Raw genomic sequence first — 24,601 nt, 5'->3', positions numbered from 1 at the left:
CCCAAGTATTTGAGATTCGGTTCGAAAAAAATATTTAATTTTGGAATCATCAGGTATTCGAAAATGCCCAGCCCTAGTCGCATCTAGAGGTAAGATCGGGCTAAAAAATTCCAGCCCGACCCGACTCCATTAAACCCGACCCGAGCCCGACAAATTAACTGGATTTACAGGCCCGAAATTTCATATTTTGTTTAGGAGTTCTTCGAGTTGTCATTGCAAGAGTTTAGTACAGTATAGGGGAATGCTGGGACATATTTCTTCTTTTGTGAGCTCTATAATCTGCACATTCATTTGACAATGCGGGGCTAATGGATAGAGGGTAGCTAAAGGTTTTACTGGGCAAACTAAGAAATTCCCTAGCGACACACATATTATCATCAAGAGGCATTCAAAAACGTGTCAAATGTCCCGCTGCACTCCACTTGTGCGGCACATTAAATTAAACGAGGTATGCCGTTAAAAAGCAATGAATAAGCATCATCACCCAAAGAACTACGAAACTTAAAATTTCGAAATTTAATATTTATGAAATCGGAACCACTCTGAAAAATAGTTTCTAATAAACATATATTTACTTATGAAAAATCCAGCGATATATAAGCCCGACCCGAACGCAATAATTGACATTTCAGGCCCGACCCGAACCTAATGATTGACAAATCAGGCCCGACCCGACCCGAACACAATTATTGACTTGTCAGGCCCGACCCGACCCAACCCGAACGCAATGTTTGACATTTTAGGCCCGGCCCGAACGTAATGATTAACAATATAGGCCCGACCCGAACGCAATACTCGATATTTCAGGCCCGACCCGAAATATCGGGTCGGGCTGGGGCTCGGGCTCCAGATCTTAGCTCTAGTCGCATCCCATGCGGGGATGGTTATGTGCGAGAGGATTGCTGGGCTCCTCACCGCTGTAGGGTGGCTCGTGTAACCGCTGGTCGCATACGGCTTCCTCCACCATCAAGTCCATACCTGCGAAAATAACTAATTCCATACCCGACATGGACTGGTAACCGGACGGCAGGCCGCGGTTCGCCATATGATTAAGCCGTCTTATCGGCTTTCCTCTCCCTCGGGGTAAATATGTAAATTCTATCCCAACTATACTCTCGGGACTTCCAGTTATATATCAGCTTCAGGTCTATTTATGTCTGAGAAGCCTATTTTTAAATATTGCATGCCCACGTCTATGCTTTCTCCCTAATAAGCTTTGATGAGAAAAAACGCGATACTATCCTAAAATAGATGGGTATGAAATTCGCGATTTGTTTCGCTAGGGTAAAGCCGAGGGCTCAGAGTCATAGTCAATTTTTTTTTTCATCCAGTAAAAAAATAGCCTACTTACGAAATTGACAAAATACAAGATTAAACAAACATTTTTGCCGGGGAAGGGAAGTCGCGGGTAATCAGCATTGATTACTGCACAGCGACACCCAAGGTTCAATACCTAATTCAATTTCTAAGGTCTGAAATTAAGTTATTAGAACACTTTTATCATGGACGAGTACGGCTTTGGCAATCGAACCACTTTCATGAAATATATATGAGCTACAATATTGTTTCCTCTTTGCCACCCAACTATATGTAAAAAGGAATTGATAAATTGCTTTTATATGTACTGGCACAAATACCACAATCACAGAAAACACTGCATAGCAATAGACTGGCATACACACTTTAATTATCATTTGATTTGAAAGGCCACAATTGAGGACAAACATTGCATAGTGATTCACAGTATTTTTAACCTAAAAAATTAAAATCTTAAATAATTTATGTCAGGGTTGTCCAAGGTTGTCGGCCTCGCAGGCCACAAAATTATTTTTGCATTTTTCGCGGGCCACAATAGTGCCAAGAATAGGTAAACATTGCAATACAAAACAAACACTTTTATTGTTCAAACACATTATCATTATTTGTCATTTATCAAGCTAAAACATGAAAGAACCATCAAAAAACTCACTAAAACATGCAAAAAATCTTACTATATTCTGCATGCAGTGTAAGCTTTCAAACCCCCTCAAAACGTAGAAAGTGCCATAAAGAGAAAATCCCCTTTTAGAAATTCAGATTTATTAATTTCAGGTAATTAGTGATTACTAAATTATCTGACATATAAACCGCATTTTTTGTAATATTAATATTTAGTTATCAGGCATAGCCAACTTATGCTAATGGATTCCTTCATTCGATTTTAGTTTTTTATGAGGGCTATTTTATTAGCATATATTCCCGACCAAAAAGATAGAAAGCCAGTTAACAATTTAGACTGCCAAGCACATTACTCAACTTCGCTAGTTGCCTCAGCTAGCCATAACACTAGTCATTGTAGTCAATTTAGTGATATTAGTGATGTAACAATATATGTTTATTTTTTCTCACCCTCCCGCAAATGTAACGAGGGCCACATGTGGCCCGCGGGCCTGGGTTTGAACAACCCTGATTTATGTATTCATTCAATTCTGCAGTTCTAAGACTATCAAACGTTTTTTTTATCAAATATTATAAATAGTGTCATTTCTAGGGATTTTATTTAATGAAACTTCTCAATAAGCGATAAAGATAATTTAAAGATAATAAAATTATTGCAAAATCAAATCTCTGCAATTATAATTTGTTCAGTTTACAGCTTACTTATCAAGTTACTAGGCAATTTCTCAAGCACCCATTTTTTTAACAAAACAAGCTCTTCCGAACGTATTAGGTGAGTCTGATTTGAGGCATGAAAACGACCTTTGACCCCCAATTCTTTTAATTTTTCAAATGTCTTCCTACCCCACTGAAAAAGCACTAACTCATCCTGGGTACCATGTGTCATAAACAATTCAGGCATTGTGACATCACTATTCTTCTTTTTGAGCTCTTTTAAATCAGGATAAACCGCAGAGTCATCATAAAGAAATGATGACATTGCGAATATCCCTCCCAGATCTAGACGTTTACGATAACCAATATGAAATGACATTGAACCTCCCATAGAGAATCCGCCGATAATGATACGGCTAGGAGGAATACCGGCGTCAATCTCGACCTGAAACAAAATGAAGAATTGAAATGGCCTTTTTTTTCAATTTCTATATTGCCAAATGCCAACACTAAATGTTAGAATTACTGTGTTTCACTGAAAATAAGACCTAGCATGAATTTTAAAAATGATTTTAATATAAGCCTTCCCCTTAAAATAAGTCCAAGTCGATGGCAAGAAAGCTTTCCTACTCGTTTGTATTCTCCACTTTGCAATTTTTTTCGGTAAATGATAAAAGACATCCCTAAAATAAGCCCTATTATTATTTTTCAAAAGAAAATTGGAATACGTGTATAATAGCATTTACAGCAGACATGGGCAAACCATGGCCCGTTGGCTAATTTAATCTGGCTCGCCTCATGCGGCCACAACCAAATTCTGATGTTTGAGCCCAAAAATACCTCAAGGAATCTGTTGAGTTTGCGATTGGATTTAGTTTTGGCACAGGGCTTATTGTTTTCCACTTTTGCTTTTGTAACACTGTAAATATTTGCGTCCTTTATAACGCACAATTCCTAATGCAACACATTGTTCCCATTGCCTTGCTTTTAAAGAGCAGTCATTGGTAACAATCCGCCATTCAAATTGCGACCACGTTATGAGCCTTTCAGGCTACCACTACTATTGGGTGGACGAGGTATTCTTCGACTCAAGCGGATTGCTCAAAGCATTTACATAAACTAAACTGCTTGTCTGAGGAAGTCTGACTCTGGTCAGACGAAACGTTACAGAAATACATTTGTGTTAGTGTGCAGCTGGACTCTTTAATTGGATAGAATAGTCATGTTTATTCCAGCTACAGTATCCTTGCAGTATACGCATACGGATCCACTAGCATAAAGGCATAGAGAAAAGATAGGAAGTTAGTCTCGCGCAACCCAACTCAAAATTACTGTAAATATTGTTCATAAAATGTAACTTTGTACGTCACACTTACATGGCCCGCCAGTCTAGTTGGGCGACATTTCTGGCCACTGGTCAATAAACCTTGCACACCCCTAAGTTAAGGCTTTAAAATGTGGTTCAATGAGAGATGGTGGATGTCACGCTATCTTTTCTATATATATTTTATATCCACGAAGTACGGTAAGTCATTTGTGTAACTTTTTTGCAACTTTGTTTAAACCCCATAAAGCAACTAATTGGACAATGACACAAAACATGTAGCTGAAAATGTAAAAAAATATTGCATCTGACAACATGCAAAATTTCTGGAAATGTCCGGCAGAGTCACTTGGAATAGCCCTATAGCAGTGATGAAGGAGTACAAATTCAAGCAAGATATGTTTACAAAACAATCTGCTGCTTATGATACAAATTTGATGGACTGGTCCTCAGCGACATCAAAATTCTTCAATTGTGATAAGCTCGTGAATATGCCTGGCCGACATGTTTACAACAATTTTTTGCGCTCCACAAGTGTGCGTAACCAATATGGAAGTAACTACTTCCGTTCGCCTACTTTACATCAAGTTTTGTAAACTTTAAAGGGACTGAACGCATGGCCAGAGATAAACCGGTATTAACTTGTCTAACACAGACAGTCGCCGAACTCGTAATAGAACTAAAAAAGGAAAATCGGAACAAAATTATGGCCTAACCTTAACTTGGTACACATACTACAGGAGTACCCAATTCTAAGCGAGACAATCTGGCGGTTAGATAGATAGCTATTTAATGAATTGGCCCTCAGTGACACCATCATTGGTAAATTGTGATAAGCACGTAAATAAGCCTGAACCACATGTTTATAATTTTAATTTTTTTTCCTCCTCTAGTGTCTTCTAACCTGAATAAGCTCCGCCAACATTTCTAACATCTTATCTGTTGATTTCCTGGCTTCTTGTGCTTCAAGCTGCAAGGCAACTCTATCAAACCAGACATTACTTGGCTCCCCTCCTGTGAGAGTGTATGGCTGTGGGGTGGCTGTAGGGTAGATTACCTGAAAGGTAGATAAAAAACAACACAAGATTAATCTATTAATACATACCGTATATCAGGGCTACTCAACTATTTTTACCGAAGATCCGCATACAAAACTTCAAAAATATTTGGGTCCGGTCTTTCCAGAAATTATATTTCGGCATCCTTAAACACGCAATTCCTCGGCCGACTAATGATTATTACCTATTCAAGATTGTTTATTATGGCGTTATAGTTCTTTTCATATATATTTAAATCTATAAAAGTGATTTTATAAAAGAAAATGTCAAAAGTGGGGCTGATAATGCGGTCCGCCAGTTGAGCAGCCCTGCCGTATATGATCGAGAATACGCCGAGTCTAAAACTCAAAAAAAAAGTTGCCAAACTGAGGGACCGTCTTATTCGCGCATGACTCAGATTGCACCAAAAAATCGGCTCATTCACGTATCAGAACCCTGCAACGAGAAAATATTATGCCGACTTGCCGGTAATTCCAAAAGCTTCAAACCATACCAAGTTCTCACGATAAAAAGCGTGCACGCATACACGCGATCGCTTGTCCAGCTGTGATTGTCTGATCATAAACGAGATGGCTTGTATTGGATTAAATTTGATTGTATCTTTTGCATAAGCGCAACAGCATTGATCTACGGCCAGCCGTCTCGTGGTCAAAACGTTATCATTTGTGCGCAATCGTCGTTAGCAACTAGGCCCGAATTTTAATCACATTTACGATATGTTATCCTTTTTAGTTGCGCTGATAAGCACTCTTATCTCTCTCCATTGTAATTGAAATATTTACCCAGCACATCGCGCATGACATCGCTCACGCTGTTGAAGTAATGACACAATAATAATTCTGTGGCGCATCGTGCTAAGCGTTAGGAATACGCTCTCCACCACACCTTTGGTTACAATGCGTGACTTCGCAGGTTCGAATCCCATGCGGGATTATTCATGTGTGAAAGGATTGCTGGACTCCTCGTCGCCGTAGGGTTGTCCACATAACCGCTGGCCGGTTACGGCTTCCTCACCATCAGGTTCATGCCTGCAAAAACAAATAACTAAAACTAATCCCATACCCGACATGGACTGGTAACCGGACGATGGAGCCGTATTATTGTCTTTCCTCTACTCTGGGATAAATATGTAAATCCCATTTAACTTGGAGTCTCACTAGATACAAGTAATGCTGACGCAACCCTCTGTGAGGGAACTGCATTTACAGTGTTGTGTAGGAGTCTCTAAACCCCAGGTCACAGGTCATTTGAGTCAATGAATGATTATATCTCACTGGGGGTTGGTTGATGACCTTGATTCCAGTTAATGACCTCCAAATGCGCTGTAGCTTATATATCACATTTCTCACATAATATGTATGAGTTTAATATGTGGGAAAAGTATGTGCCAGGCATAAAACATTGATCAATATTTTACAACAACAATGCATAATACGCACACCAAATTTTAAAAATGAAATTAACCCTGAAAGCACTTATAATACGCAGAAAAATATGATACCTAAATCGAATAACAAAACTGCCTGTTTATTATTAACAAGGTTAGGATATGATTTACATATTTATTCGAAGGGAAGAGGAAAGCCGATAAGAAGGCTTAACCATATGGCAAACCACGGTCTCTCGTCCGGTTACCAGTTCCATGTCAGGTATGGCATTGGTTAGTTATTTGTTTTCGGAAGCATGGACTTGGTGGTGGAGGAAGCCGTAACCGACCAGCGATTACGTGAACCACCCTACGACGGCAAGGAGTCCAGCTATCTTCTCGCACATAACGATCCCTGTATAGAATTCGAACCGGGAACCCACGTAGAGTAATCAGAGGACCAGTGGAGAGTGTATTCCTAACGCTTAGCATGATGAGCCACACCGCCGAGCCAGCAAGAAGAGTCATGCTGCACACAAACAAAAATGTATATCGTTACACTCACTTTATGGGGTTGAAAAATTCACATCGATAGGGAAAAACTATTTTACTTCCTCATACCTTGATATGCTTAAACTGTAATCCTTCTTCATCACCAATCCTGGCAAAGCATTCCTGAATCCAACTTCGAACTGTGACCCCCGCCCCTCCTGAACCATGAAGAAATATCAGAGTCGCTGAATGGTGGCCTGCAAAGAATAAGTTGGAGCAGTGCTTGTACACTTTCGCATCGGCGCTCCAGAAGTATGTGTACCAATATGGAGGTAACTAATTTTGTTCGCCTATTTTACATTAGGTTGTGTAAGGAGACTGAAACCTATAAGCAGGGGGTATATTCACTTGGCTAACACAGACAGTCCCTGAACTCATAATAGAACTAAAATAAGGAAAATCGAAATAAAATTATGTCCCAACCCTGACCTGGTACACATACTACGGGAGTGCCTTCGCATCAGTAAATGAGCAAGGATGTCCAAAACGAATTTAATATATTTGAATATGGCTAGTTACCGGACAAGAGGCTATGGCTTTCCAAAAAATTAAGATGTCTTATCAGCTTTCCTCTCCCCTAGGATAAATATGTAAATCCTGTATGAAAAAATAATTCCAAAAATTTTACCTGTTGGCTCATCAACCATAGTATGAAGCATCTTCCTAGAAGTTGAGTTCCTTGTTAGTGCGCTATTCTGGTGGCGGGCATATTAAGACTTGGAAACGATTAAAAGGTTTACACTAAAAGTCACACTAAATAAAAAATAAAGTGATCATTATTGAAGTTATTAATAATATAATAATATTGTTTATTTTGACTCTATAATCAGCATAATAAGGCACAAGAAAATGATAGACATTGATTATGAAATCAGGAGAGCAAACAAAACCTTCGATAAGATTTAAAGTGTTGATAATTGCTAGGAAAAGCAAGACAGACCATAAAGAAAAATGTAACTTTAATTTTGGAGGTGGAAATACAATTGGGAATTTCAACTTTCAGGAACTTAAACCTTCAGATTGGAAGAGAAAAATCCTGATTTCTAGCTTGAGGGAGATCATAAACTGAATTTCAATACAGTTTCAGTACCCCCTTGGCATTTCAGAAGTCGATATTAACTTGTGCCAGAATTCCATAGAGCAGGGGGGGGGGGAGCAGCGTAGCACCACAGATTAGTTGAAGGGGGTCACAATGCTTAGGGCAAAACTGATTTTACTTTACCAGTGGCGGCTGATAGCTTTTCTGTGATGTACATAACCTCGCTTTGATACAATTTTTTTTAAAAACTTGAGAGAGCTGTTGACTCTGGTAAACAGAGAGAGACGTTGGTTCGCCATGCAATCAAGCTGTCTTACCACTTTCCTATTAGGATAAATGTTGAAAATCCAGCCCAAAAGAACCATGTTTTCCCAAATATTAAACATTTTTAGCAGCTATTGACATACCACAGGCAGCCAGCAAAAAATTTTCTACATTTTTTTAAATGCAATTTCGCGGCATTTACAGTGAGACATAAATTCTCATGCTTTTCCAACACCATTTTGCTCTGATCTAGAAATTAATTCGACACAGAGTAAATACAGTTTATATGAACCATTATATATACTGATATAAAGTGATTAATAAAAAAATAGGTACATATTTAACATGATGTAGAATAATGATGCTTTATAAGAATATAGGTATAAATATTTGCTATAGTTTGTAAAAATATCATTATTATAAAAGAAAAATTTGATTTTAAAATTTTAATCCTTTCCGTATTTTGATTGATATTATACAGGTGTAATATGAAAAAAAAAGAACCATTATTTGAGTCTGGTAAAAAAGGTTTAGGCTGTTACATCAATTTACATTCTTTATCTTTTTTCATATTCCCCCCACTCTGGTTAATCTCGAATAACGCATTTGTATCAGTATGGTGAAAAAGTAAACTACCGTATATCCTCACACATAGGACGAGTTTAAATCTAAAAAAAAGTAAGATTTCTGTCGATCGCATTTAAAAATTTGGCTTATATACGCATAACTCTGATCACACTCGAAGGAAATGACGTGATGCTAACTTAATTTTTAGGAATTCACCGTCTTAAAACGGTCAGCTTGTATGCGGGGAAATACATATATATGAAAAAAGGGATTATGAGTGTAGTAAAAATAGGTTTAGGCTGTTACATCAATTTACATTCTTTATCTTTATTCATATTCCCCCCACTCTTGTTAATCTCGAATAGTGCATTTGCAATTTTCAATGCCCTATCAGATCCTTCACAAGCCCAAACCCACTCCGACGGAACTGACTCGACGCCATAATACGCTCCGGCAATGGCACAAGACATTGAGGCCACTGTATCCGAATCATGGCACATAGCTGTTGCATATATGGCTGTTCGGACCATACCATTGAACTTAGACAATTTTGAAATCTTTGACTCATCAAGAGTTTGCAAAAAGCAAAATAGCGCTGCCGGGACAGACTGGTAAGCAGCGACGCCAGTTCCAATTTTGTCGTTTATTTCCTCAAGCGTTACCTCATGATCTGCGTTTAATAAACTCACAATATTTTCAATTTTTTCCTCGTAAACTCCCAAGTCTTCTTGGGCCGGGGTGGTTTCTTTTAATTGTTCAAATAATTCTCTGCAATATTTGCCTGTGTCAGTTATTTTCTCTGTTGTCATAGCTTTTTCAATTGCGAGCGTTTGAAATATCGCACCATTGATACCTTTTGGATTCGAGTGGGTTAATTTAGACTGGTTTGAGGCTAGTGTCACCATCTCAGGAATACAATTATGATGAAATAAAGGAACTGGAGAAACTCTCATTGCAGAACCGTTACCATAAGAACCTGATCCATCAAACTGTTTACTTGCCAGTTCATATGGATCACCACGGAAACCGACAGTTTTCAGTTTATAAAATATTTTCCGAACGCTGTCTCCATAATTCCTTTCAAGGGGTGCAGCTAAGAAAGTCTGCGTAAATTTTTTGAGAACATATTTGGCATTGTAACCTTTTTTATCCACAAGTGCTTCACCCAGATCAAAGGTCATACAAGTGTCATCAGTGTAACCCATGAATCCCTTTTCTACACTATTTTCAGTTTGTGCTTTAGAAGTGTTCACTTTTTCAACTACTTCATCAAAATGTACGATCACTTCTTCTATAGGCGTCCCCTTCATGTGCTCAAATCTTGCACCGAAACAGTCTCCAAACAAAGCACCAAGAGAGACACCTTGGAATTTTGACTGCAAAGTGGGTTCTTGTCCATTTGTCATGATGATTAATCAATTTTATTCTGTAAATAATAAGATAAAACTTTGAAAATCCATCGAGTAAAAAATGGATGTGACAGACAGTCCATGTTGGGTATGGGAATAAGGCAGTATGCAAGAAGTTAAATCTCTAATTTTTGTGTAGGTGATACACTTTTAAAACACAAATAATGTTACAAATTTTGGCTATGTTCTGATGGGTATTTGAATAATTTCTCATATCTATGCAGACCTGAGGCCAGGGCTGGAACTAAGCACTGAAGACTTTTGTTACCCTATATATATATATATGTGTGTTTCCCAAAATATTACCACAATAAGCTACACGAGAAGTCAAGATATTATCTATCAAAACTAACAGTGAGAACAAAAACAGCTTAATAATACTGAGTTAACTCAGTCAAGTTATGATTAATTTACATGATTTTTTTTTTTGGGGGGGGGGGGGGGGAGTCAGTTCTCATACCTACAAGCATACATGGAGATGTTGAAATCATACTCGAGAAAAAAAATAGGCAAAAATTCATTCAAACCAAACCCATTATTGAGATCTAAATCGTCTGACAAACTCGTATAATTCAACTCAACACTGAGGCATTAGTAAAAATTTGGCTATGGAATTTCAGCAAGCACATGATTATTTTGTTTAATGGTTAATCCAGCCCCGCTTGAAGCGTATGAAAATAAGAATTCCTCTCCAGGGCTAGAAATATGAAGTTTTAGTTCGCATTCATTATAATTTTAATATTATTTTTAGTATTATTGTAACACGTATTTGTGCACACATTATAAACTATAGCTGCATTCAAAACTGGCTAGAGGACCTTTAAATAATGTATAACTAACAAAAAGAAATGCATGTGAATTTGAAGGACATTCGGGTATAGTTAGGCAGTGTACCCTTATATGTTGCTACAATGGTAAAGAAATATCAATAAATCCATGTGTATTTTATATTATCATTTTTATGCAATTCCCGAGACTAACTCCCCATTCAGACCGACATTGAACTGAATAAAATGGTTCGGAAATATATCGTATATGTAATCATATAAGGCAGTATACATAGAGAGACGTGCATGTATTTTTTTGTGTTCCAGAATACCGCCACAAATCCGGAATCGAGATAGTGTGCCGTACTGCCATTCTATATTATTAAAATAAATTCAGTATACAGGGAGTCCTCGGGTTACGACGGTCGCGACTTACACTGTTTCGAAGTTACGAACGCACTTCCAAAAAAATATAAAATAGAATTCTGTACTGCAGACTAATATCTAAGCCCTTAAACTGAATAATTGTGATCAAGAAAATCAGTGCTTTGGGCTCATTGGTTTTCGTCATTTACATCGTACTTTTTGCATTATTTGTACATTTTATTACTGTACCATACTTTACAATACAGTTCGATATATATAGAGTAATTTATGTACTGTACAGTATCATGTTCCGACTTACACTGAAATTCGGGTTACACCTCTTCTCAAGAACGGAACAACGTCGTAAGTCGAGGACTCCCTGTATTCGACAGTGAGTTCTCGATTTTGAAATATTTGCTTTAGGAACTTGAAAATTATTTGAATTGTTTAATAAATACAAAAAAAAATTCAATTCCCTTCCAATAAGATTGTTTTTGTACGGTACATAATGTACCGTACCTGTACCGTATATTATAGTTTACTGGCGCACCGGTATCAGATACTGGAAGTTTATAACACAGGACTGTCTCAACTTATTCTGTATCTGCATTGGATGACACAGTAACTGACTAACATCAACCTTGAATCGTTACCACCCGGCTGCCCAGTCATCCCCCGAATAATATGTTATTTTGTTACCGGTACAACGGTACCGGTAACGTACTATTGTTTTCTGGTTTGACAAAAAAAATCCCCAATGTATATATTTTCATTGATCTCCCAAAATGATAACCCAAACTGTCTCACGTCACCTAGTGGGCGAAAAACCGGTGGGGCTTGTATGGATGTTTCCCCGAGCATCGACTCCCTTGTATGAATCAGAATGATGGTTTGAAACAAATACCCCATTTTACAGGCGCCAACTCGCAAAACCACTCTCAAATTAAGCACTGAAAATTTTGCCATGGTAAAGTATAGAGAGAATATTCCCGGAATCAAACGTCAATCAAAGGTCCACCCTGTCCGCGGCGGTGTGGCTCAACGGGCTAAGCGTTAGGAATACGCTCGCCACCGCACCTCTAACTACTCTGCGTGGGTTCGCAGGTTCGAATCCCATGCAGGGATGGTGATGTGCGAGAGGATTGCTGGACTCCTCGCCGTCGTTGGGTGGTTCACGTAACCGCTGGTCGGTTACGGCTTCCTCCACCACCAAGTCCATGCTTCCGAAAACAAACAATACAGTAAAACTAATCCCATACCCGACATGGAATGGTAACCGGACGAGAGGCCGTGGATCGCCATATGGATAAGCCGTCTTATCGGCTTTCCTCTCCCCGGGATAAATATGTAAATCCTATCCTATCTGCATTCGAGAAGTGAATCCCAGACTTAGTGACATCAATAAACAAATAACAGAAATAGCAGATTTTTTAATGATGGACTGGAAATGTGCAACATGGGTGCAAAATGGAAGATTTTGTGATGAACGAAATTATGCTCTGCTCAAATATGGAGAAGACCGGACATACAAATGTTAAACCGTAAATATATACTACTACGGTTAAACTGCACGAACTGATATTAGAAAATTCACAATCGATTTTTACATTGGTGTGTTAACGTATTAGTAGATTTTACTAGATATATGTTTGAGCATGGAACGGAAACATGCATTCGCACCTCCTACTAGGATTTTTCGGACTGTTTGTTTACATGCCGCATCACACGCACAGCGGATATTTAATTCACTTTTTTGTTTTTGAAATGATTGCACGCAACCTGATTACCAAGTGAAACGCCTGAGTAATGACTGCCGTCAATATTCATGTTTATTTGTTTGTGACTCGTTTCTTTCTTCTTTGGTAAGTGAACGCGTTTAATACGTTTTAAACCTATTTTATTAGGTTTTGTTCACTTTCCAGATTCTTCGCCTTAATCTTTTGTGTATATATGTTTATTTTGTTTTTGCGAATGAATCGAAATAAAATCTTATCTTGTCTAGTCTGGTACTGGTTACCCGCGGGCTTAGAAATCGTCCTAGTTTAGCCGGGACAGTCCCGATTTTGACAAGCTGTCTCGGTGTCCCGCCAGGCGAACTTGAATGTCCCGGCCAAGCAGTATGGCAGTCATGGACATTTTTGTTTATTAAATATCAATACAAAATATTTTTTAGAAATGGAGGCAGTTCATTTATCACTGGGTTTGCGACTAACTTCACTAGTTCCGTAAAAGAGACTACTATATTGTTATGTCACAATTATTAATACGTCAATTTAGCATCTAAAAGCAGCGGTACTGCCGTTAAATTATTCAAATTACCGAAAATAAAGTGTACGTTACACGTCAAAATTGATCGGTAAGAATTCCGTTCTGAAAGTTTGGCAACCAACCATTGAGGTGTGTATAACTAGAGTGCGCATAGGAACAAAAAATTTGTGCCGATTTGAAGACGACGGCCGCCATCTTGCTACGCGCGACCGTGCGACGACGGCTTCGCCTCGTCATCTCGTTCGCCGGATAAATCGGGTTATAATTATGGCATATTTAATATTTGACGAGGAAAACCAGTAATTTGGGCAAATGAAGATAATAAGCGAACTATAACACTCTTCTGGGTACGGTACTAACATACGTAAGGGGTGTATGCCGCACATTTGCGTTTTAAGCCAATATGGTCTTGTACATCCCGTACATACATCCCGTCTTCAGCATTTATAATTACTTACTCTTTTATATTGCTTTTACGAGACGAATAAACATACATACATACATACCGGTAGTGTTAATCTGGTAGCCTTTACTCCTAGTAAGTAGTCGTATGCCTATTATAATTTTTTGTCCACAACTTTAGACTTAAGTTACCGGTACCTAGTGTCCTAGTCTATCATCTAATCATGGATCATGTTACCAGTACAAGCACCATCGTCAATATGGAAATTGATACCGGTACTCCAAGGAGCACCAACACCATCAACAAGGTACGGTACGTTACTGTATACAGTAGCATTAAGGATATTCATGGGCTTTGATCTTAAAATTTTCACGTTTACAGTACCTGTATTTAACTCTTTCAATTCAGAATGTTGCTTTAATGGTAAGTAGCTGAGTGTATCGGGAAGAAAACCTAAAAGTCAGGCTTTATATTAGAGCACGAGGTTATGCCAAAGACTTGCAGATTGAGAACATGTTATTGTTAGTACTGTCATATGTTTTGTTGCATGTTATTATTTTATAGCGAGAATTACAAAAAGGCAAGGGAGGCATTTGCTCAGCTTTTCGGTACAATAAAAAAAGGGCAAGAAAGAGACCCAGAAGTGACAGTGAGGGGAGTGATGTTGAGGAAAGCTTAGTCAAAAGGAAATTTTCCAGAACTTTTCATGTGTAAGAAATATGATAGAAAATTATATATACAAAATACGGCGCATGTTCACTAAACGACGTAAGTACTTGTATTTGGTGTGGCACAACCATTTTTGCATATGTTTTTCTTAACCCCTACCTTGCTCTGTCATCCAAAGATTACATCATTGCGACCTCACAATCACGTCAAGAAGCTTGCCAAAATATAGCTACGATCGCCCGATATAGCATCTTCGCCGAAGATAGCTAACTCTCTCATATCGGGATCGTTACGACAAGAAAACGAGAAAATAGCTTGATCGATTTCGGGTGATCGTTTGCACGTCTTGGAGGACAGTTAGTATAGCTTGGAGGGCCTTAGTACGTTACTGTGACGTGAAATAGTACTGTACTGTGAAATGGTTGTGCCACGCTAACTAGAAGTACCTACGTCGTGTTGTGAACATGGCCCCAAAATACTGAATGGTTATTCTATTTGTCCATCAATCGCTGGTCGGTTACGGCTTCCTCCGCCATCAAGCCCATGCTTCCGAAAAAACAAATAACTAAAACTAATCCCATACCCGACATGGACTGGTAACCCGACGAGAGGCCGTGGTTGGCCATATGGTTTTATTTATTCAAAAAATTTATTCAATGTATTATGCTTTAATTTATATTTCAAAAATAGCATGGTAATGTTTATATGCTGTATAAAAGTTACAAATATTGTGAGAGTTGAAAATATTGAACCTGTCAACTATTTATTTAAGTAGCCTATTCCATATTGGGTGGTACAGGCTCGGATGACCTTAGTGATTGTATTCTTACCACCCGGTCATATATCGAAAACATCAAACATTTGTATGAAGAATAAGATAATCTTCAATTATGCTACATATTATTTATAATGATGTTCTAGAAAACTGACTAGATCATCAAATAGAGAAAACCCCAGGCTACTAAAACAACCTATTTTATTTTTTGTGTGACATAGTTTCTATTTTTTGGGTTTCCCAAAGATATTTTTCGTCGGTCTGTATGGATATCAAAATGCCGTAGAAAAAATTGGCAGCCTACACAATTTTCTTTGTTATGTTCGGACCATTTCAAGGAAAAAGATTTGGATAGGACGGGACAGACAGTACGAGTACGGGTAGATGCATTTCCTTCCAGATTTCAAATGTTTCCAAAGCATTTTTGTAAGGTTAGTATAAGTACCTCAGTGAAATCAACTTGTTCTTCTGTGTCATTGCAGCCATAAAAATTTATTCATTGAGATTTGCTTTTCCTTATTTCGACAATATTCCTCGACTAAATATAAATGACAAGAAAAAAAAATTTTGCACCGTTGACTCGGCTAATCCAACCCACTCACTGCACCCGCAAGCAGAAAGTCGCGCATAGTAAGATGGCCGCCGCGACCTTCAATTCAGCACAAAATCGCAAACGTGTAGCGCCGCCAATGCGCACTCTAGTTATATACACCTCAATGCAACCAACCCAGAATGGATCTTTCCCCGACCTTTGACCCCCGAAAAATTCTTTCTATAGCCTACTTTACCATTGCAAAATTTTCGTGGCTATTTTAAGAGTGCTTTTGCGAGTTGCCGCCTGTAAAATGGGGTATGTGTTTCAAACCATCATTATGATTCATCGAATACAACAATCTGTTTTTTTAAAGTACCGGTAAAGAATTTCAGGCTAGTCTATCACAGCTATTTCTACCCTAATTTTTATTACTGCATTAAAATTAAACTCCTAGGAAGACAGAGTGACCATTGAATTATCTGATTTATATTCAAGTTTTCGAAGCACAACTGAAAACTAACTAATAAAGTTCAAAAACGCGAAAACGAGGTAATGTTTACAACCACACTTGAAAATCTGTCTGAGTGGAAAAAGTGTCTGAGCGGATGCGAAAAGAGGACATTGTTACGTGACTTTTTGCATCTTGCTGATTGGCCAATGTCACGAAGTAAACAAGGAAAACGATGCTCGGGGAAAAGTCCATAATTGTTCTTGTTCCATCCCAATTAATCAACGATTTATATTGATAGAACACTGTGCAACACTAAAAAAAGTACAGGGTATCTGCAGCAATTTTTGTATACATAATAACGTAGAAAATTTGTTTCTGGCTTTCTTTTTGTTGAATTAGGTATAGTTTTCGCAAAATTGCCACAGTCGTGAATTTCAGTAAAAACGTCAAAAATGGGTTACTGCCGTCTTTGCGGTCACATAATATGTGTATTATATTATAAATCTTGAGAGAAAAACACAGTTTAATATACACATATTATGTACATTATTTATCATTTGCAAAACACAACAGCCTGTTTCAACCAAAAGTTCATCAGGTGTTTTTTATTCAAATAGAATTGTAGTAGAATTTGTGTACATTAAACTGGCAGGGTAGTAATTAGCTGTAATGAGTTTACAACAGTGTAGCACTAAAAGAAAGTTTGTATGCTTAATGTTATACTTTTCTAGTTTCAGTTTATTGAATTATGTGACTTACCAGTTTGCAACAAATTACTACTCATAGATAGGCCCCACTGCTACTACTGGAAAGACCTACCCTGCTGTGCAGATGTAACATAAGTACTAGAGTGGCAGGCAAGGGTTATAGTATAGGCTTTGACGATGACTTCAAGACAGTGCAAAAATGATCCAAGCAAATTCTGCTACATATGTGGCGAATTAACATTTGCTAAAGAAAGGCGCAGCATTACCAGCCATATCAAGAAATTGTACAAGGCCTACTTTCATTGTCATATAGGAGACCAAGACAAATCATGGGCTCCTCATGCCTGTTGCCTTACATGTGCGAAAACATTGAGCGCATGGTATGCAAAAAAGAATGTTCACATGAAGTTTGGTGTGCCAATGATTTGGCGAGAGCAGAAAGATCATTCTAATGATTGCTATTTTTGTCAGCAGGACTATACCGGCTGTACAACAGCAAAAAAGAAGAAACACATTGTTTACCCAAATTTGCAGTCAGCAATACGCCCAGTTGGGCACTCAAAAGAATTACCTGTACCAAAACCCCCTGATCAGGAAATGTAGAGTTCAAGCAGTGGGGATGAACATTGCAGTGATGGAACAGTAGGATTTTCTGATTCAGAAAGCAATGATAAACCAATACTATTTTCTCAAGATGCTCTGAATGACTTATGTAGAGATCTTTATTTAACCAAAGACAAACGTGAACTTCTTGCATCAAGGCTTAAAGAACGAAATCTTCTTAGAAAAGGGGTGAAAATAACATTATACAGAAAACGTGCACAAAACTTGCATGTTTATTTCACTCTGGCAGATGATTTATGCTTCTGCAATGACATTGTTGGACTTTTTGAACAACTGGAAATACCATATGATAACACCAACTGGCGACTTTTCTTAGACGCATCCAAGGAAAGCATAAAAGCTGTTTTGCTCCACAATGGTAACATCCTGCCATCTGTTCCTATAGCTTACAGCACAACTATGAAAGAATCATATGAAAATTTAAAAACAATTTTAACAAGCATACAGTATAACGTCTATAAATGGCATGTTTGTGCAGATTTCAAGGTTATAGCCATGCTCACTGGCCTTCAGTCAGGCTATACTAAATTTTGTTGCTTATTGTGCTTATGGGACTCTAGAGCAAGAGTTGAACACTATGTACGCAAGCACTGGCCCGCTAGAGATGAAATTGAGCAAGGAAAACATAACATCAAACACAAACCACTTCTGCAAAGTGATAGAATCCACTTACCACCTTTGCATATTAAACTCGGTTTGTTCAAGCAGTTTGTGGAAGCACTGGACAAGGATTCCTTTGCATTTGCATATCTTGCAGAAAAGTTTCCTTCCTTAAGCCGAGCTACTGCTGGAATTTTAGAAAAGGATGATGCCACTCTACACAAGAGGGTTAAGAGGACAAATGTTGTTTAAACTGGTGAATTCGGTGTTTTTTTTTCAAAATAAATAATAATAAAACACATGAAAATGGTACCTAATCCAGAGAAATAAATGTCAGATTTGGAATCAGCATACTTTTCTTACACCGAGACAGGTCTTATATATCTTGTACATTTTTTTCACTTCAAATTTGTTGCACAGTGTAATTGGAAGTTACGTGAGTGTGCATTGTCAGTTACTCACAGCTTTTTGATGCGCTTTCGTTTTGATTTGTTATCATTATTTTTTTCTAATGTTGCTCACTGGAATAAGCGTCGTCAGACTAGATGACTTTTATTGGTCTGGCATACCGAACAAAGCGATATTCAATCAATACTGTTAGATCATTTTTTCGGTTGGCTCATAAAATTTATTTCTGCATTTTGAAAATACAAAACTTAATGAAGCAAACCAACCATATAACAGAAATGCCTGGAAAACGAACAAAACTTATAAATAAAGTTCATAACGTGTAAATGCACGTTCTTGTCAACCAATAATGACACACATAATGATATTTATAAAAAGTTTCGATGGCAACATTAGGAAGCTCGAAAAAAACGACGTACATAGTGTATTGGGACGCAAACACGTTACAGCCATGCCAATGCATTTGGGTAATATTTACACCTGATTGAAGAAGTTGCAAAACAAAGGAACGCTGGAACATGCTACATGGAAATGCCAAAATTTGAAAGCAAAGCAATTGTTGCATATAAGGACTTTTCGCATAAAATAAAAGGGACCTCCTGAAGTATGCGCTACAAGATGGGGCACAACCTGAACTTACCGTAGGTTGTGTACCAGATTAAGGTTCAGGTTATGCGACATCTTGGTGCGCATACTTCAGGAGTACCAATAAAAGTATTGGTGTACTACTCTCACTATGATCTTCATTATTCTGATCACTTGTTTATATTTCTCATGAGAACCCCAACTTTTGTAGTCAATTTAGGCAGATACAATAAGATATATACTGTATTTTCTCTTCTTCTTCTGTTTCTTCGTCGCTATCTTCTCTGAGGATAAATTCTAATTTTCTCACCAACTCTGTACAGTCATCTTCTTTATTATATGGGCTTGTTTTTGAATCTGTTGCCTTGCATCGTCGTAAACATTCGTAGAGTAGGTTTTGACCTGAGACGGTATCCAGGACCCAACTTCCATGCAATGTGAGTGTTCTTGACATTGTCATAGTTAGAAAGCGTCTCTTTGCTCCGCCAAAATCAACAATCTCAACGACCTTTTGGATTTTATAGCAGCTAGCGTCGCCTCAGTAGGCTGTTTCGTTCAATGTATTTTCGCATCCCACTCATTATGGTATATGCTGTAGACTGCCGTTAACAGGTTACCCGAAGACGCTTCATCCACTCTTAGGACATTATGTGCTATCTCCATCTGGCCCACTTCCTTTGAGTCACTCGGTGGGATACTTGCTATCTCTACCGGAAACAGTGGCTTGGCCAGTGTTGTCTTTCCGGCACCTGCAATCCCTTCGAATAGTAGGAGTAGAGTAAGTTCGACCGTATCACTTCTTGACGCTACCACAGCAAACTTCTTTTCGACCCAGGGTTTTCCATTGTGCTATGCCAACGTTATTTAAGATATTTTGGACTGTTTTATATGCTTTAACTGGCGGCCTATGTTGACTCTTTATCTGGTTCATCGTTCTCATCCGATTTTGTAGCCATGTCTTGTAGCAATGCGCTCCATATTCTTTAGTTTGGAGGAGAACTTCTTATACAGTTCTTCTTTCCTTGTATTGCTGTCCTTTTGGTTCAGATGTGTGTCGTTTTGCCCACTCCAGTAATTTCTTGTTGATATTGCTTGGTTCGCTCTTCCACATGTAGTGGATGTATCGTTCTTTGCTTACGCCGACCAGTTGGCAGTACCCGTACTTCAGATGAAAACTAAATTTCTGTAGAAGTTTTACTGCTGTTGTTTTTCTCCAGTTAGTCATGATCTGCTTGACCCATCTTCGATAGACACCAGAATACCATTGGCTGACCCAGGACCACTGTCCGATTTCATCGGGCTCGTCTCTATCCACGCTGACCCATCGTGGATATTCGACATCAAAAAAATCTACGCCGTTCTACACTTTTTCGTGCATTAATTTGATTCTTGCATGGGAGAAATGAAATATCTGAGTTGGTATATTACTATCACAGGGTTCTTCATTATTTTGATCACTTTGTTTATATTAGTCCATTCAGACATATCTGATAATTTATATTCTTGTTTTCGTCTGAAAATTGCACCAACTCCTTTCGGCTCGATCCTGCCACAGTTCTGTGGTCATAGTTCTGAAATTGGATTCATTAGAAGATTTTATGTTTGTCCAGTTTTCCAAGTTGTAATCCAAAAGTCTCTTATTCCATCGTCCAACATCACTTCCGCACCCGACGGCGGTCAGATCAGAATGAATCGGCCTATGTTGGCAAATGTGATGGCTTTGTTTCGTCACGATAAAATGCTCTCTCCTCTTACAGTACAGTATATCGCAATTGACCTATTTAGCTGTGAGTACTTCACAAGAAAGGGTATTTTCCTATCTTCGGAAATGAATTTCCAGGGCCGTGAAATATATCACTTAACTTTGTTGACACATAACCAAGTGTGACAAATCAGAGTGCCACTGATAAGACATTACAGGGAAAACGTTTTCTTCGTCTACCACACTTGTCTCACAGTTTCAGTCATTTCTTCCCTGTGGGACTACGTTGCAGGATAATCTGCACCAATATGGGTCAAAAGAGTTTCTCTAAATACTTCGGGCTTGTTGAATAAATGCCATACAGTACATGGTGTTGGACATCGTTCTCTCATCAAGCAGCCCTGACTAAATATTCCAATGGTGATACATACGTCCAATAACAGCGAACTGCATTATTGGGTATTCTATACAAGGGTAATTACTTGAATAACTGCCCAATCCATTTGGACAATGAATCGCAATCCATAAATTCATGGACCCGACTTGGCACAAACAGCGCCAATATGGCAAAACTTTTTGTAAAAATGTTGGAGAAACGGCATGGTCTGCATCATGGTGTCGAATAAAACAATTCGAGTTGATAAGCCAACACAGACCTCAATATCGGCTCAGTTGAAATGAATTTATCAGCTCAGTTGAAATGATTTTTTTTGCGCACTTTTCGTTTCAAAATATCAATTTGAACACCTATAAATCTTTGTAGATATGAGAACAATTCCCAACAACAAGTTTTTGTTGTTGTATCTGCTGTATTGTATACATAAGACACCAAAGTTTTACGTGCTTAGCAGCTCTGAAACTCATTATCCGGCCCTGCATGAGTTCATCACACTTGTATATTCGTGAGGGATTAGAATAAAAACCAAAGTTTTTCATAATCTTCTTACGTTAGATAAGATTTACATATTTATCCCGGGGGAGAGGAAAGCCGATAAGGCAGCTTAAACATATGGCGAACCACGGCCTCTCGTCCGGTTACCAGTTTATGTCAAATATGAGATTAGTTAGCCAGTTATTTGTTCCAGAAGCATGGATTTAATGGTGGATGAAATGTAAATTTTCATAACAAAATGGGTGTATCAAAACAGAAATACAAATCTTGTGTGATCAATTTGCTGGTGAAGAATACAGAAAGTGAATTGTCAAAAAGCGACAAGAACTAGTGAAAGAAAATACAGTAAGGGAAGCAAGTATGGCGGTCATGACATCAAGCTTTATAAAAGCATCAAAACAAATTCTAATCACACAGTGGAAGAAAAAAATTCTTTCAAAAAGAAAAAAAATTGTGGAAACTAATTACTTAAGCTGGGTGTAAAGAAAAGCATAATATTTACAGGGAATGAACGAATAAATCTCGAGGAAAGAACAGTTATAGAAATGATATTAATCATGGAAAAAAACTTCACACAGTGCTTTGTTGAAAACAGACAAATGATGATTTTTGAGGAAAATATATATTAAAAAATTTACCACTTTTTTCTGTGTGCATTTCTCATCTTGCAATAATCATGATTTGTGTAAAATAGTATGCGTTAGAATCTGGCGTACATCCCATGGAATATCTATTGAAATAGAAGACAGCAATACAAGAGGCCTAGATATTTTAGAATCCTCGCAACTTTCACTGGATATAAAACATTACCCTGTTATGTTTCTTCGTCTCGCCAACTGCCTTCAGACAATTTCTTACCGCCTCTTTACATAAACGTAAGTTATTCCTGTCTTGTATGCAAAGCAATGCTCAGAAAATAAATAACTTTTGCAGGCCATTCCTTTTATAGGTTTTCCTAACTTCTATCACAAATTTTGTAGATTAGACCAGTGGTCGGCAACCACCGGGCCGCGGCCCATTGCCGGTCCGCGGAAAGGTGACACAGAAATGGACAAGGTCTTAATGAAACCTCTACAATCTAACCACATACTCCACGACTAAAAAAAGCACCAAACCAAACAAACACAACGCATTGTGCAGCATGTCTGACTTCACAACCAATTCCCATGTCATTATGTCACATTGACGCTGGGTCAATTGTTTCCTCAACGCCTGTATAAAAAAGTCTCACATCAGTCGGAACAAGATCTCTCGAACAAAATGATTCTCGCTAGGAACGTGAATAGTGACTACTCCACTACTTGCTCATAGCTAACTGGTCATGACTAGTCAGTGCTAGTTCTATACTTCAGGAATCAGGATAATCATAAAGTTAACACATCGGGTAAAAAATTAGTTATGGAAAAACAAACAATAATAAAATCAAATGTTCAATCAAACACCAATCAATACCCAGACTAGAGACAGCTAGAAGGTTTACATGCATTGTTACCTATCCCAACATCTTATTAATGTGAGGCCTGGTTTTCAATATTGATAACTACAAAAACGAAACATCGAAGTAGGCTGTATGAAACACGTTACATGTGTCGATGTCGACCATATCTTCAATATTGGAACAGTTAATGGCCAGCCAATAAATACAGATCTCGCATTAAATAGCATCACTTTCGTTTTTCAGTATATTGTCAACATAAGTTTCCTAACGGGTATAATTTATTGCATAAGCTTAGTTCGTTCGCCAAAATTTTCGTCAAGCTTTACCGGTCCGTCACTTAAAAAAGGTTGCCGACCACTGGATTAGACAACTGTCGCCATACAGTTATTTTGACTGCAAAACATGACTCTAAAGCAGGAGTGGGCAAGGTTCTTGGACCAGGGGCCAAATATTTTGCCCATCTAGACTGGCGGGCCATGTGCGTTATGAAAAGTACATTTAATTAACAATATTTGCAGTATTACAAAAGCGTAAGTAAAAAACAATAATCCTAGTGCCTAAACTAAACGTAATTTGGTTTGAGTTTGGTTGTCAAGATTTGATCGAGCAGGCCATATTGAATCACCCAATGGGTCGTGGAGTGCCCATGCCAGCTCTAAAGACTTCAGTGAAGTAAAGAAAATGTGAGAAAGACAGCCATATTGACATCCCAAACAAGGACTTATATTCCAAATTAAGATGTTGATGTATTTGCATCAAGCAGTCGTTCTAACATCTAAATTAATTTTTTGGATATTTGGGAATCAGGTCAGCATTTCTAAAACCATACCTGAGATGTTAGTATGGCATAAAAACATCCAACAAATCCCCACCCGGCAGTCACAAAACCACAAACAAACATCCCTAATAACCTACCGGAGACTAGAGGAACTCCCACAGACACTGATGACCAAAAACCAACCATTCTGTACCGGCACCAACCGCATCACACGCCAACAGGACACCAAGGTACAGATCGACAGTGTCACAGCGTCCTCAGTGTTAAGAATACAAAATATAGCAATAATATCACATGACATCATTTAACAGATAAAACAAGGGTCGTCACATTAGCAAGTGTCAAGTTGCTGCTTTTAATAAATAATTAATGCGGAATCTTTGAGTCTTCTGATTCATTAGACGCAGTAGCAAAACCTTATCTGTGACAGTGGCGAGCACGCCAGGATTTGGTCGAAAACGA

The 24,601-nt window shown here is 38.2% G+C and overlaps 2 protein-coding genes and 1 long non-coding RNA gene across 3 annotated transcripts in view; all 3 read right to left on the bottom strand.

Moving 5' to 3' along the window:
* Window positions 1-24,601, bottom strand: part of LOC144430347 (uncharacterized) — a 55,176-nt gene that overhangs the window by 30,188 nt on the left and 387 nt on the right. The gene's annotated exons all lie outside the window — the stretch shown is intronic.
* On the bottom strand, window positions 1,631-7,655 carry LOC120330060 (lysophospholipase-like protein 1). The gene is made up of 4 exons (XM_039396875.2): window positions 7,521-7,655; window positions 6,962-7,089; window positions 4,821-4,973; window positions 1,631-3,037 (listed from the first exon to the last, which is right to left on the bottom strand). Exons 1-4 carry the CDS (start codon window positions 7,549-7,551, stop codon window positions 2,630-2,632), a joined length of 720 nt encoding a protein of 239 aa, XP_039252809.2. The 5' UTR covers window positions 7,552-7,655; the 3' UTR covers window positions 1,631-2,629.
* LOC120330059 (ADP-ribosylhydrolase ARH3-like) lies at window positions 7,646-11,734 on the bottom strand. Its single transcript, XM_078118688.1, has 2 exons — window positions 11,624-11,734; window positions 7,646-10,188 (listed from the first exon to the last, which is right to left on the bottom strand). Exon 2 carries the CDS (start codon window positions 10,166-10,168, stop codon window positions 9,065-9,067), a length of 1,104 nt encoding a protein of 367 aa, XP_077974814.1. The 5' UTR covers window positions 10,169-10,188; window positions 11,624-11,734; the 3' UTR covers window positions 7,646-9,064.

The sequence above is a fragment of the Styela clava genome, chromosome 12 (genome assembly GCF_964204865.1).
Source record: "Styela clava chromosome 12, kaStyClav1.hap1.2, whole genome shotgun sequence".
Taxonomy (NCBI): Eukaryota; Metazoa; Chordata; class Ascidiacea; order Stolidobranchia; family Styelidae; genus Styela; species Styela clava.
The sequence above is the reverse complement of the archived record's forward strand: the minus strand, read 5'-3'. Positions and strand labels throughout refer to the sequence as shown.